Raw genomic sequence first — 15,607 nt, forward strand, 5'->3', positions numbered from 1 at the left:
CCTCTTGTTGTGCTGTTTACACTTTTTGTACTCTGTGAAGTACAACAAAGACAACCAAGTCCTCATGTGGTGGAATCACGCTTGACGAAGAAAATCAACACATTCTTGTTCACGTCCTCATTGATGAGTCCTTGTCTGTCATAGTTGCGTGTTAATGTAAATACCCCAGCGTGGGAAGATGAGTCTACCAAGGATGACTCTGTTTTGACTACTTATTATCTTAGTGTGTCTGGGTCACAGTCAAGGATGATTGTCTGCACCTCAATGCGTCTATGGTTCACATAGAAGACAAAATGTGGGAAAGTCACATCTAATAGTTACACTATTGTGCAAAATGGTGTTTTAAAAAGATATTACATCAGTAACATGTGTCCCTCACGCCTCTTTTTGAGAACTAAATGGGAGAAAAATCTCTCCTTCTTCATTTGTTTGTTCAGTCGTTCTGTACAACCGAGAGTCTGGACCACATTGGGGGAAAAAAAATTGAAGATTATTATTTCCGAGAAAAAAGTACTACATTTACAAGAATATGGTTGTACATTTATGAGAAGAAAGTCATAATATGTGTAATGCGTGTCAGAGAGAAAATAGAGCATAGGAACGACGGAAGCTTACTCTTACTTCAAGCAAGCTTTTATTTATAACGTGACAGCAAAACAGAGGAGTTGAGCATCTCGCATTTAGATTAGCATGTCTAGCATGTCTAGCCCGTCTCACTTTCGCTTTCCTTACCCTGCCCCCTCCACACAGCTGTCTCAGACAATTTATGTAACATAGTTACATGATTTTTTCTCCTAAATTTCCGACATTTTTCTCGCAGTGATTTTTTCTCATAAATTTATGACTTTAGTGTCAACCTATTTTTTTCATAAAATTGCTACTTTTTTCTTGTACATTTACAACATTTTTTCTTGTAAATGTACGGCTTTATTCTTGTCAATTAACGAAACTTTTTTTGTAATGAGTTTTTTCTTGTAAATTTATGACTGTAGTATAAAAGTATTTTTTTCTCATGAATTAATTTTTTTTTCTGGTACGTTTACAAAAAAATTCTTGTAAATGTATGGCTTTATTCTCTTAAATTTACAACATTTTCCTTGCAATTATTTTTTTCATAAATTTATGACTTTTTTCTTGTACATTTACAACATTTTTTCTTGTAAATATAGGTCTGTATTCTTGTAAATTTACAAAAAAAAATCTTGTAATTAGCTTTTTCTCATAAATTTATGACTTTCTTGTAAATGTATTACTTTAGTATCAAAGTATTGTTTTTCCTCATGAATTTACAATTTTTTTCTCGCATATTTAAAATTTGTTTTTTGTAAATGTATGGTTTTATTTCCTTAAATTTACAACATTTTTCTCGTAAATGTATCACTTTAGTGTCAAAGTATTAGGACTTTTTTTCTCATAAATTTATGACTTTTGTCTTGTACATTTTCAACATTTTTTCTTGTAAATATAAGTCTTTATTTTTGTAAATTTACGGATTAGTTTTTTCTCGTAAATGTATGACTTTTTCGTAAATGTATCACTTTAGTGTCAAAGTATTTTGACTTTTTTGTCTCATAAATGTAGGGCTTTTTTCTCTGACACTTCCAACATTTTTTCTTGTAAATCAATGGCATTTTTCTCGTCATTAGTTTTTTCTCGTAAACTTACGACTTTATTGTCACAGTATTCTGTCTTTTTTTTCTCATAAATTTACAACTTTTTGTTGTACATTTACAAAATTTTCTCTTGTAAATGTATGGCTTTTTCTCGGGAAATTCACAAAATTTTTCTCGTAATGATTTTTTTCTTGTAAATGTATGACTTTACCGTCAAAGCATTTTAAATTTTTTTTCTCACAAATTAACGTTTTTTTCTCATACATTTACAACTTTACTCACAAAATCTCAAATTATTATATTATTTATATGTTTTTATTCATATACTGTTTATTACTGTTTATTATTATCTTTTTTTTTTCCAATATGGCCCTAAGTGGTCGTAATTCTGTGTTTTCATGATTATAATGAAAGACTCCTTGCTTTTGGACATACGACCTCAGTTCATGGAGGACAGATTTGTAAAAAACAGGCTTCGCTATATATCTTAAAATAAAGCTGTTAAAAAATGACTGAAATGTTGTGATGCTAATATTTGTGTCCTCCTGTGCCACTCCTTAATGTATGTGATGTAAAGTATGAACAAAATGGCTTCTTACAAAACAAATCTAACATGGGACGTTAAACACTAAGAAAGCAGCTGAGGCGATGATGTATTATCATAAAAATAAACTTTAATGATGATGTTGTTATCAATGCAGTTGTGCGTAAATGCGGTTATGCGCTATGAATCAATCACATCATGACCACCAGAAGGAACCATTTGAAGGGGATGGAAGGTCAATCAATGCAGATGTGCACCAAGTTACCAAGTCCATCGATGCTGACCTTCTATTGGCTCCCATTATGGATGTGTACTTTAGGTTGTGACCATGTCCCTGGTCCAGTTCTCAGGTCTAGACCAAAGACTCGCACACAGTCAGGCTGTCAGACTCCTGGCTGTGCATGGAGCTTAAACCAGTGTCTGAGTCGTCGTCGTTCCCCCTGTGACATTTGGACAGACCCCTGGCCTGCTCGACCCACTCACTCTTCCTCTCCAGAACGCTCATCATCCTCATCCTCATCCCGCCGTCCTCATCTGTCTCCCCCTCTGTGTTGGCCCCGTCCTCGAGACCCAAAGAGTTGATTTTCTCCAACAAATCCCTCATCTCCTCCTCCCGGGTGCTGCAAATCTGCCGGCTGAGCTCCAAATCGCCCCTAATAGCCTCCAAATCCGAGCGGAGGCGCAGGCCGATGTACAAGCTCACGTCCAGCTGACTTCTCAGCCTCTCCTCCTCCAAAAACAACACCGGATCCTCTTGGCTTTCACGTGTGCTCCTGTGCATCTCCTGGAGCCTCCTCTGCATCCAGTGGTGGTTGAGCTCCTCCTCCATCTGCATGGTCAGCATGTCGGCAAGCGCCTCCTGCTCCCACAGCTTCTCCTGGAGCCTCATGAGCTCCTCACACAAGTGGAGGAAGACCTCCAAAGAGCACATCTGCTGGCTGGAAGCTCCTGCATCGTCCTCCACTAATAAATAAGCGTCCTGCACATAATTGATGCCATGGCTTCTGGTTCTGTCCACATGGACTTGGGTCTCACGGCTTTCAATCTCAGCATCCAGTTCCTGAATCCTGAGAGCTTGCAGACGGATGGTGTTATCCTGGGAGACCACAAGATGAGCCAAATTCTGCATTTTCTCCGTAGAAGATGAAGAAGAGAAGTCCCTACGCTTCTTCTGCTGCATCTTCTCCAACTTTCTGAAAGCTTTCCTGACAATGCGACACTGTTTATCAGGGGGAACATCCACCACTAGCGGAGAGGTCGTGTTCCATTTGGATACAAAAGGGTTCGGCTTGCTGAGCACCACCACCCGTGCTTCTGCGCTCCTGGCTGCGCACTTGTCCACGAACACCTCGCTGTCCATCAGCACGAACTTCACCTGGTCGCGGTGCTCCCCCCACGCCACCCAGAGGCGCCATATCCTGGTTTTGTTGGGGAGAATCCTCTGGAAGCTCCTCCATTTCTCCACGATGCAGTAGCAGTCATGCGTACTGGCAGCTTGAAGATGCTTCCGACTGCTTGGATCCTCCAGGAGAACCTTGACCACGTCGGAGCAGGTTGTGCGTTTGGATAAACCCAGGATGATCTTCTCCTGTCTGCACACCCACACCGATATCCTCCCCTCCTCTGAATCCATCTTCAGCTCCCACTCACTTTGGAGAGACGTGCAGCCATTAAATGTGTCCACGTCTTTAGGAACTTGTTTGTTGAGCAAGTCCACTCACAACTTGAGTGGGATCACGTGACCGCCACTAGACCAATTAACAATGTGGGACAGACGGGATGACGTCACAGCCATGGGGCGTTTACATAGGAAAAGTTGGACTTTAAAACACTAAAAAACTTCTTTATTTGCACTCACGGGCCACAACATTAGGAACGTCTCTTGTTATTAATTATTGTGTTCTATTTGCAACACTATAGTATGACTATTACGTTATACATACCAGGAGATAATGGTTCTTTTTCTTAAAATTCTTAAAATAAATAATAAATAATATTAATAAATAATATAATAATATATTATATATATATATCATAAAAAATAAATAAAAATAAATAAATTAAAAAAAATAATAAAAAATAACATTTCTTAAAAATAAACCCAATTAAATAAGTTATTTGATGTATTTATTTTAAACGATGAGACACTTTATTAAATAAAAAAAGATACTGTACGTAGTACACTAGATAAAGGATATAATTGAGTCATAAACAAAGTGCATTTAATTGAGAAATAGCGGCCTCTAGTGTTGGATTATATTACTTCACTAATACCGTATATTTGTGGAAACAGGGCTTGACGGTTAAGTGGCGCCATCTATTGGTAGGCTTCGGTAAGACGTCAAAGACACAAAAATAAAAAGCTGTACATTTCCAATTTATTTAACTGCAGTATTGCATACATATAAATGATATAGAAAGCTACAAAATATCTAGTATTATCAAGAAGGCATCATAATGTTACGAAGAAAAAAAAACGAGACCTTAATAATAATAATAATAATAATTAAGCAAAAAAAATACAAATACAAACATAGCAGAGCTTGTTTTCTCTTGCTTGCTCTAACACATTACTGTCATAGATAAGAGAAATATATCACACATCTGTACCAAGAAAAAAAGCTAAGATATCATTTTTTAATACAAAGCACCTTCTTAGACGAAGTCTGCACACAAAACATAAAACATGGGCAATGTCAATTAAAATCACTTGATAGTTACCACCGGAAAATAATCTGAAAACAGAACGGTACCAGTACCTCTTTCCTTGACAAAAAGACACATAACAAAACTGCTGATACTCTTGCAGCCCGTTTCAAAGTGTAGCGTTTTGTCTATTTTTTTTGTATGACAAAAAATAGTGCAGACATTCATGCCACTCAAGTCCTCATAGTCGTGATGTAGTGCTGAAACTACATGTCAACATGTACCAGCAGCAGTAACACAATATACAGACGCTGTCAACACAAGTACAACCGGATACAAGTACATCAATAAATGTGGCGAGATACAGGGGGGGTAAACATAAGAAAAGCCTAAGAAGAAGAAAGCACAGTGTCTTTAAGACACTGATTCACCTATATGCATCCATTTTGTATCAATCATGTGACAAACATCAATGGGCCGGCCCCCTGCTTGAATTATTCATGAAACAGCAACCTTAAACATACTTTTAGCTAACAGGGGTGTCCAAAGTGCAAGATGTGAAAAAACTCAGGGGGGAAAAACAGAAAAATAGTGCAAAAATCTTAAGAGAAAAAGGTTGTAATCTGACAAGGAAATGTAATTTTCCAAGAATAAACTTGTGACATTATGAGGAAAAATAACATTATTTTAGTAGCTCAATGATTAAATATTAAATTAAATATATATATTTTTTAAGGAGGTGAAGTGACCTGCAGGATGGATTTTTTTCTCTGATGGGTATACAGAGTGCCACTGAAGAAAAGACAGGAAGCAGAACTGGGGGTAGCAGTGATGAGGATGCTCTCATTGGCAGTGACCAGGATGGATAGGATCAGGAACAAGTACATCAGAGGGACATTACATGTTAGAGGCCTTGGAGATAAAGTCAGAGAGACCAGACTGAGATGGTTGGGACATGTCCAGAGGAGAGATAGTGAATATATCGGTAGAAGGATGCTGCGTTTAGAGCTGCCAGGTAGGAGGCGTAGAGGAAGACCAAAAAGTAGGTTTATGGATGTAGTGAAGGAGGACATGAGGGTAGTTGGTCTAAGAGAGACAGATGCAGAAGACAGGGCTGGATGTAAATTCCAAAAGTTATATAAAAAAATAGAACATTTAAAAAAAGGAAGCAAAAATTGGGGAAAAAGCAAAGACCCAAGTTGATACTAATAAAGTTTTTTTTTCTCCCATATAAAAAATCTGAGATATTTTTTCTTGAAATCTACTCTAGAACTTCTTTGTATATCTACACGATCTACAAAATATCAATGTGACCCTCAATGGAAAAAGTTTGGACACCCCTGAACTAAATGTACGAATGTATTGGGACATATCTTCAAATTTTATAAATCACAGGTTGGACGAGGCCTTTTTGTTCCTTAGAGAAGTTCTCAAAGCAAGGCCCCATAAAGGCATGAACCTTAGAGCCCTGACCTAAACCCCATCATACCACTTTGATATGAACAAAAACAGAAATGATGAGCAAAAAGACCCTCTCTCTGGTGCAACAATGGACAAACATTCCACTCCACACACTCCAATATCTTGCACAAAGTCTTCCCAGTAGAGTGGAGGCTGTTTAAGCTGCACATTTTCATCCATTTTTACTTCCTGTAAAAGTATGAATCCCAGATGCCCCACTAATTTTGTTCATAGTGTGAAGTTTCAGTTTAGAATACAAATGATGCGAGCCGGTCTACTTGTGCCTCATCAACAGCTGCCGTTGATGGAAAGAGTGAAAAATGAATTTTCTTTTCCCTCTTCAGCCTGCAAGCGTGTTGCAGTGCTTTAAGCAAGTGTACTTCATCCTTACAATATCATAAGTGAAAAGCAAAACATGAGCATATTCTATGCTTGGGGTGTTCAAAGTGTGGCACAGTTAGCCTTCATTCAGAGAATATCTATAATACATTAAGGGACTTTGTTTAAACTCGAAGCAATACATTTTGTCTCTGACATAACAGAAGTTAGATTAGCCGGATTGAAAAAAAAATGTTTTTCTTAATTTTTCTGAAGCTGCTGAAGTCTATAGGAAGGCAAGGCTTGCCTTGTCCTATGGCACGGAACTGCTTCCCTTGTTAGTGTTACAATCCTTTTAGCAAAAAAAGGCAATGTGGTGCTTGGGATCATCTCATTTTTGGTCTAGAAATGTTTGATTTCTCTGTCAGTTTGATTGGGAAACCAAAGGCACTTTTTGCTACCATGCACAGCACAAAAAGACAACTGTTTTGTGTGTGTGTTTTGGTGTTTTACCACAGGAAAGATTTTCGAAAAAAAAAGGCTGAGATTGAGCATATATATGACTTTTGTAGAGCAAAAAAATGTTTTATTTGAGCTGAGGCATTTGAATGGAGTGAATCTCAAATGGGCTTTCAGGAGTGTACCAATGACATGTTAGAGTCGGACTATCTACGCTAAGGCACTGTAGTACTTTTACACTTTGGCAGAATGTATCAGAAAAGTCTCAGGTGATTTTCCACAGAGTGTGATCACAGTTTTAGCGTGTTTAAGGCTTGGGGGCGGCATAGGCCACGGTAATGGGAACGTAGAAGCTCCGCATTGGATCACACAGGCAGTGCAACTCATTTAGGAGGAAAAAAAACATGTCTAAATATGATTTCATGTGTTGTGATTCATCAAAAAGTTCAAGAGCAAAGTGCTTTTAGACAACATGAAAGTACATTTGTGTAGTGTTTTTACTTTTCCAGGAATAAAAAAAAATCTTTTATCTGAGGGAAATGGGAATGTTTAAGCAGGTTGGAATGTTTCCTGAATTCATTAGATAACCCAGCAAAGTGACTGTAGCTTGTCTTTTTAGACAGCATTCAAACTGCTGTGACGGTGCTGGAGTGCTTCGATGAGGAAATCATTTACTACTTTACTACTGCAGATTTAATACAAAAAAAAAATCATTTAGTGTAATATTTAGCGTCATGTCAGCTTCTTTGGAGCTCTATGTATGGAACATGTATTCTAAACACACCCAAACATATTACACCCACCTCATTAGGCAACTAGCACAAAAAGGCCAATAGCCCATTTATATATTTTTTGTCTTAGCAAAAATAACATACAAAACACACAGGTCCATTAAATTTTTTGTACGTAGACGCCACAGTTACACCTAATCTCTCAAGGAGAATTTCTGCTGTGAAGCGGGGGGAAAAAAAGAAAAACTGTAGCACAACTCAGCACAGCTCCAGTCAAACAACACAAAACAACACAGTGATAAAAAGAGACTTCACGTAATGACCAACAAAAAGCGTTGTCGGTGTGACGTTCAGCAAGAGGCACAGCCACTGGTCTGGAGGTCAGAGAGTCTGTGAGAAGGAGAGAAGACTGATTCATTCTTTTACCAGTCTGTAGATATGATGCTGGGCGCCGTGCTCACTGTTGGACACTTCAAACACACACGCCATACAAAGCAGCGTCTCCTGAGTGTCCCTGTTTGTCACCACCTGCAAACACACACACACATAAACACATACACTTGAGGACATTGACTGTCTCTATTGATGCTTTTGCACGACAAAAAATATACTCCATTGAATGCATCAGTAACAAACAACAACAATGGGGGAGAATGAGCGTCTTCTGTATTGATACGTCAGTAAGGATACATTTATTCAAGAGGACACTGAGGGAGGTTAGCGCGCAGACCTCACAGCTAGGAAACCAGGGCTCAATTCCACCCTCGGCCATCTCCGTGTGGAGTTTGCATGTTCTCCCCGTGCATGCGTGGGTTTTCTCCGGGTACTCCGGTTTCCTCCCACATTCCAAAAACATGCTAGGTTAATTGGCGACTCCAAATTGTCCATAGGTATGAATGTGAGTGTGAATGGTTGTTTGTCTATATGTGCCCTGTGATTGGTTGGCGACCAGTCCAGGCTGTACCCCGCCTCTCGCCCCAAGACAGCTGGGATAGGCTCCAACACCAGCAGATTGTTTACATTTTAATAAAACTTTACACACATATTTGACTTTGACTTTTGTTTAAATTCAGTTTATGGAAAAATATTGGTATATATACGTATATCGTATATCCATATTCAACCTAAATATATTGGGATATGAGTTTTGGTCCATATCGCCCAGCCCTACCAGGGGTGTTTATTCATGTGTAGACGGTCTAATAATAGTTATAAAATATTTTAGTTTATTCATTCATTCATTTTCTATTCAGCTTGTCCTCACTAGGGCATGCTGGAGCCTATCCCAGATGTCTTCGGGTGAGAGACGGGTACACCCTGGACTGGTCACCAGCCAATCACAAGGCACATATAGACAAACAACCATTCACACTCACATTCATACCTATGGACAATTTGGAGTCAAATTGTTTAATGAATTGGTTAATGAATAATGAACCCCACTTTGTGGAAATTCATTAGAACAAATTAATGACAATAAATGAGGGATTGCTGTATTACGTAACAGCATCCTGAGTGGAGACCTGACAAGTAGCACTGCAATGAACAAAGCTGAGGCAAAACAAAGTATGAGAACAAGGGTCTCCTGTATTTGTATTTATGTATTTCACAGTTAGACATTGTATTAACCTTTTGGATGATCCACATTAAGTTTTCAAGGACATCTGTGCGAGAACACACTCTGTCATTGGCAGCCAGAGACACTCTCAGGCCTCATATGGTGGTTTGATATTAGGGCCTCCTGCAGATAAAGAGGCTCCTCATACTGTTTCATCCCCCGTGGAATGAAAAGAATGTAAAACGAGCCACAGGACGTCATCACAATGACCACAATCAGCCCTTTTTTCTTTCTAATGTACGTGGCCTGACTCAGCCACACACGGTGAGTGTCATCTCTTACCAATAAGATTGTGAAGTTCTCCAGCACGCTGTTCATCATGTACTTCTCAGGCAGGTGTTTTAGCTTATGGATGAAGTTGATCATGTATTCACACATGGGAGATCTGCTTATTCTATACACAAAGCGTCCATTCTCAAATCGTGCGTATTCAGTCTGAAAAAAAAGAGGGGAGGAATGGATTCAAAGTGGAGAGCGTGTGAGAGAGTACACGTTTCACACTTTCAAGTCACCGATAGACTAAAGATGCTTCTTACCTCCACTTTCTCCACCACCTGCTTGCCAAAGGAGCACACTTTGGTGGAGCATGTGATGGTCATGTTCTCCGAGCTTTCGTACTGACTTGTCACGCCGTAGAAGGAACCACTCTCATCCTGAATATTGCAGTTTAGATCGGCCTGGAAAAGCACAAGTATCATTTGTACACACGCAAGGTCAATACAGAAAACTGGTAGAGGTCACACTGCATTTCAGGCAACAGGGGACCAATGTAGCCTTTATGGAATTTCCAAATGTATAAAAGAAGCTGGTGAAAAGACCCGGCTGTTTACTGTGTTGTAATTGTTATTTCATTGCTGTGCTTTTATTTTGAACGCTTGACTTTACCACCTACAGGATACAGAATTTAATTCCGATGTTTCCCCTAGTGTTGCCGGTTGGACCGGACACAACTTATTTTTTTCACTGTCACCAGGAAGTGAAAAGACATGTCTCCGTGTTGCACAAAGCCGGTCATGCATTGAAGGGAAATTTTAACACATGCGCATACACACGGTTCAGTTGCAATTGTTATTTTTATATAGTTCATGGTGTTATATGTATAAAAAATGGGTATTTTCATGGTCGCACGGTAGTGGAGTGGTTAGCATGTAGGCCACATAGTTTGCACGTTCTCCCTGTGTGTGTGGGGGGGTTTTCTCCGGGTACTCCGGTTTCCTCCCCATTCCAAAAACATGTTAGGTTAATTGTCCATAGGTATGAATGTAAGTGTGAATGGTTGTTTGTCTATATGTGCCCTGTGATTGGCTGCCGACCAGTGCAGGGTGTACCCCTGTCTCACCCAAAAACAGCTGGTGAGGATGTGAAGCATAGAAAATGGATGGATGGGTTAGTTTCATGAAAAACAACCATTTTTGTATTGTTTATGTTGTGGCATCGTTGTTAAGACATTTTGGCTAAATATACATGTATAACAATTTGTATATATTTGCGGCATGCTTGAAACGGGCGTTGTGTACACTAATATCACACTGACATTGTATCTCCTTCCCGGGCACAATTAATAATGTGAGAAGACTAGAAATAAATACAATAGCTGAGTTGTGGATACCAGCATTATGTTAATGTTCTGATAAAACAAGGCTTTGGCTTTATTTGTCTTGAAATAAGCTATGAAAATAAATGTTACAAAAAATGAGTAGCTCTTGAGTAGTCATTTTCATTTTGTAAAAGTAGCTTTCACAAGAAAGCACACAAACCTTGATGACCCCTAATATAGCCAGTAGTACATTTAAACATTTACACTGCATGTATGTGATCGGTATTCGTATCGGCATTGGCTGATTTCACTCATGGATTATCGGTATCAGCAGCATAAAATCCTGATCGGAACATCCCTAAGTCCATCGCTAATGTGAACAACACATCCAAGCAACATTAAATGATTTATAAGCTTGACCATCCATGTACCCAGAGGGCCGCCTATCTCTGCCCCACACATCCTGTTAATTAATGCCACAAAAAGCGGAGATGTCCTCCTCCTACATTCTGCTCCTTCATTAAGCAGAGCAGTTATACATTCATTATTGTGCAGATCCTGCCTTTCATTTGAAATTTAGATTGGCCAGCCACTTCAAAAGGAATTTGAGAGGACTTGGTCCAAGTACACGGTCTCTACTTTGTGGCTGCCGCTAGTTAGCATTTTGCATCGGGGAGGAAATACGTGCAATGTTTAAAGAGCCATTATGCGGCGCAACCAGGTCACGGCATTGTTTGGAGATATTAGACTGAATTAGTGAGTGCTTTGATCAAAAGCTCCCCTGCTATGTCTGTCCAAATATAGACCAGTGCATTCTGTAAACATTAAGAGTGAAAACGCCTCTATGTAGTCCAATTACACCCAATGAACACATTAAGAACACCTGCACAATATAATAAGATCTTATACAGGAGATGAATAAATTATTCCTTTCCAAAGATAATAATACTTAGTGAGGTAGAGCAGCTTTGAAAGAATGTCTGTTTGTGCAAGTGTGGAACTGAGAACATGCAGTAATACACCACTGCAAAGGAGACTCACAATAACTACACTGTCAAATTAATACTTTGATTTAAGAAGATGTTGAAAAACATCACTCACCCAGAACTTTATAAGGAAGAAAGAATTTTGGGGGCCTTTCCCGTACAGCTCCTTCAGTCCGCCCTTCTTTTCTGGGAATTTGTCACAAATCTGACGAATGTCCACCGATTCCAGCAAGGCATCACTGTAAGAGTGATTTGTCTGCCCAATATGCACAAAGAGGTGCTTGTTGTACTGCAAGAAAAACACAACATAACAATATAGTGTATATTACTGTCATAAATCACAGTCACTTTAAAGTTTAAAGAGTGAGGCTATCAGTATGAGGAAAGGAGTATACAATTGTGGACAACAGCTGAAAAGATGAAGTCTGTGCGTGTTTTGCTTTTTGTTTGGGTTTTTGGCAAACATAGTCCAACAGAAGGGGCAGCCTCATCATTGAAAGAACAATATACACTGATAGTTACATAAAGTAACCAGTAAGACTCAATGCACCATTCTTGCTGACCATTTTTATCAACGTCAAGGCAGTCTTTTGGTGGTTTTACACTTCTTTCACTTCTTTTTAAGTTGGTGTGATACACGTTTCACTTTTCTGTATGTTTAAAACAAAGTAAAACATCTAGCACAAAGCACCTAACAATGCACATACTGTATATGGATTTACCTATTTCCCCCTGTTAACCTCTCTAAAAACAACAGTGTCCCATTTACATCATGCAGGTCCCATTTACATGTGACCTGCACCTTAACCAATCTAGATTGCCATTGTTATTGTAAGGGCTAACACCAAAGAACTATTTTTCTTGCTCACAGCATCACAGGCCACTACTGAGAGGTAACGTTAGCTACTGAAGCTGTTGCAACTCGCCTTTGAGCTATGCTATAAATTATGCCTCGCACGTGTATAGTGGTCAACTTTCAGATTTCACACGCCAACACTAAAATGACTTAAAACGCTTAAAATGAACTGAACATTTAAGTCAAGCTATGAGACAACACGTGTATGAAGATGTATTAATCTCATGCTAGTCTCTTTAAATCACACTTTAACCATGTTATTATGAGCAATGAAAGGTTGCATTCAAATACCACGTAATTTTCATTTTCACATTTTAAATGTATTTTCTGGGATTTCCGAGTACAAAAAAAAATGTTCTGGTAACGCTTAAAATGACCAAAATATGTCAAAATACTATAAGTATCAAGTGTTATCATGAATGTGCCTGTTACGTCATGGTCACAGCATATACAGTATATAATAAAACATTGTTTTTAGAGATTTAATAGCATGTTTTACAGGCAGAATAGATGAATCCCCAGTACGTGCATTTTAAGCTACCTTGTACTAATCGTTTTTTTTCAATATTTAAGATGCAAGGAAAAGTGATATGTGTCCATGTCACATGAAGTGTGTAGATGATGGGAATATTTTGCAGTTTTTCAGTAACATTGCATATGATATAAAAGGCAGAATAAAACTGCACACCACAAATAAGCTGTGCAAAAATCTTTTTCATTTGAAGAAAACATCTATTTCAAAGTGTGTGTGAGATATGCGCATCAAAAATGTTTTTGCATGCAGATGATAAATCTAAAAGCGTGCATTATTATCACGCAATGTCTCCCTATTCCTCTCACCTCAGCTGACTTCCTGGGAAAAATTCCCAGTATGTTTAGAAAAAAAGGGACAATATGATAACGGATGAGAGTGAGCATCACGAAAATCAGATACTTCATGCTTTGTATGTAGTCAACACTAATCTTACTGAATCTGGGTCTCTCTGTTGCTCCAAGAAGGCAGAAAACTCCACCAGTCGCAGTTTGGTTGTACCGATGGAGCGACCCTGCCATGCCGGTGCCGTCGGAGCTGGAGTGTCTGTGGGCTGATAGCCTGCAAGGACAGCAGAATAATGAGATTTGTCTCCTTGGATTTCTACGGATTTGACCATTTTAAAAAGCTGAGGTACAATAAAAATAAAAAAAATTAATAAAAAAAAAAAAAAAATTATTTATATAAATTCCAATTCACTCCAGGAGAATAAGCATTTATTTAACACTTGCAAATGATATTTGATTGACATGCAATGAAAGAATAGACATTTTTGTTTGGGTTTTTTTGGTTCTAAACAATGTATATATATTTTTTAAGACCTGTAATAACTGTAATAAAATTATAATACTTTTAATCAAAAACCGAATCCCAGGAAAATGGGATTTTTTTTCTCTACAAGCATGTTTTGGAAAATAAAAACACTTGACTTATTCATAATGCATCGCAATTTGGATGAAAGCATTGTAGTGTGGTAAATAGTAAAGTGGTTGCGTTTATTCAATTAAAAGTTCTAAATGTATCAAAATTGAAGGACACATGCTTTTTCCCTTTCAAGTAAAAAATTAAATTCCAAACAGAATTGTGTTGGGCAGACAGACTTTACATAAAATATCTCAGTTGCTGAGTTAATACTAGTTGCTTAAAGGCAGAAAATGTAAAATCACTTATTTATATGGCCATATAGTTGGGAGAAAAACATAAAGAGAGATTGGCTGGGCTTGATGTAGTGTCTATTTATCTATTTATTGAAGTGTGTTCTGTTAGCTATCCTCACTTGAAATAGTGGTTGTGACTGCAGGCGGGATTGGATAAGCTTGCCCGGTGAAAGGTTTGATGCTGCAAGAGAGAATACCAAACCTATGAGAACATGTTCATAATAAAACAATAAATACCTTAGAATGTATTTCGTGGTTTATTATAAACTTTCTTTTAACCCAACATTTGAAGAAATTAGCACTTACTCGTGTGAAGATCCAGGCTGACTCGTTGATATCATCCCCTGCCATATCTAAAGAATTATATATAATCATGAATAAAATATGACTAGACAACAAACAACAAGACCAACGAATTGTGAGCCACTTTTGTTGCCCCAATGAAAATGGCTTTGTATTCTGGGAAAGCAGTTATCTCCACTATACCACTCTTTCTGATCATGTGCTTATCTGATGGGGGCAGTTGAGCAAAGCCTAGTGTGTAATGTGATTTGGCCCTGGTGGGGGCCCCATGATCGCCCTGTGTGAAGCTGAACAGGATTGATCAATAGCAGGGTGCCATGGTGCAAGGCCCTTACCCCTGCTCCAGGGAAGGCGGGATGAGGGATGCCTGGCAGGCCCAACTTGTTGTGAATACCCGTGGCAGAGACGATCTGAGCTGACGACATGGAGGCCATGCTCTGGAGGGCTTTGTCCTTCACGGCTTGGTCCTTTAACAGCAGTCACAAAAGGCTTAGCGCTTGCACTCAATGGCGGGGGATTGTTGGTGTGTGTGTGTGTGTGGTGGTGGTGGTGGGAGGGTGGTGCATAGGTAGCAACAGAATCCAATAAACACATTGAAAGCACCACTGTGACAACAGCAAGCAGGTTAAAAGATGATGTAAGACTGTCAGTAAAGGTGTCAGTTTGGCACATTCCTGTCCACAGTGGTGGTATACACTAAAACAATAGTTTAGTGGTTGACTAAGTCTGTCCACACAGGAACGTTTTCAGCTCAAAACAGCAGTGTTTTGTTCTGGGTGCCCTGAAAACAGTTTTGAGAGTTTTAAAATCTGATAACGGCATCTAGTCGTTGCCATGCAAACAAGC

General features: G+C 38.8%; 2 protein-coding genes across 8 annotated transcripts in view; both read right to left on the reverse strand.

Annotated features, from left to right (window-relative positions):
• Positions 1 to 2,267: 2,267 nt before the first annotated feature.
• On the reverse strand, positions 2,268 to 3,994 carry rassf10b (Ras association domain family member 10b). Its single transcript, XM_058089237.2, has one exon. It carries the CDS (start codon positions 3,788 to 3,790, stop codon positions 2,510 to 2,512), a length of 1,281 nt encoding a protein of 426 aa, XP_057945220.2. The 5' UTR covers positions 3,791 to 3,994; the 3' UTR covers positions 2,268 to 2,509.
• A 524-nt stretch (positions 3,995 to 4,518) lies between these two features.
• tead1b (TEA domain family member 1b) overlaps positions 4,519 to 15,607 on the reverse strand; it is a 45,456-nt gene continuing 34,367 nt past the window's right edge. For all 7 annotated transcript variants that reach the window (XM_058089129.2, XM_058089131.2, XM_058089132.2 and 4 more), the window contains 8 exons: positions 15,097 to 15,228; positions 14,765 to 14,811; positions 14,578 to 14,639; positions 13,738 to 13,862; positions 12,029 to 12,202; positions 9,927 to 10,067; positions 9,673 to 9,825; positions 4,519 to 8,300 (listed from right to left, as the gene is read on the reverse strand). In XM_058089129.2, coding sequence (XP_057945112.2) covers positions 8,187 to 8,300; positions 9,673 to 9,825; positions 9,927 to 10,067; positions 12,029 to 12,202; positions 13,738 to 13,862; positions 14,578 to 14,639; positions 14,765 to 14,811; positions 15,097 to 15,228 — 948 coding nt within the window. In that variant the 3' untranslated portion in view covers positions 4,519 to 8,186. The remainder of the gene's footprint in view (positions 8,301 to 9,672; positions 9,826 to 9,926; positions 10,068 to 12,028; positions 12,203 to 13,737; positions 13,863 to 14,577; positions 14,640 to 14,764; positions 14,812 to 15,096; positions 15,229 to 15,607) is intronic.

The sequence above is a fragment of the Doryrhamphus excisus genome, linkage group LG13, assembly GCF_037039965.1.
Source record: "Doryrhamphus excisus strain RoL-2023G ecotype Guam linkage group LG13, RoL_Dexc_Guam_v1.1, whole genome shotgun sequence".
In the NCBI taxonomy this organism is placed as follows: domain Eukaryota; kingdom Metazoa; phylum Chordata; class Actinopteri; order Syngnathiformes; family Syngnathidae; genus Doryrhamphus; species Doryrhamphus excisus.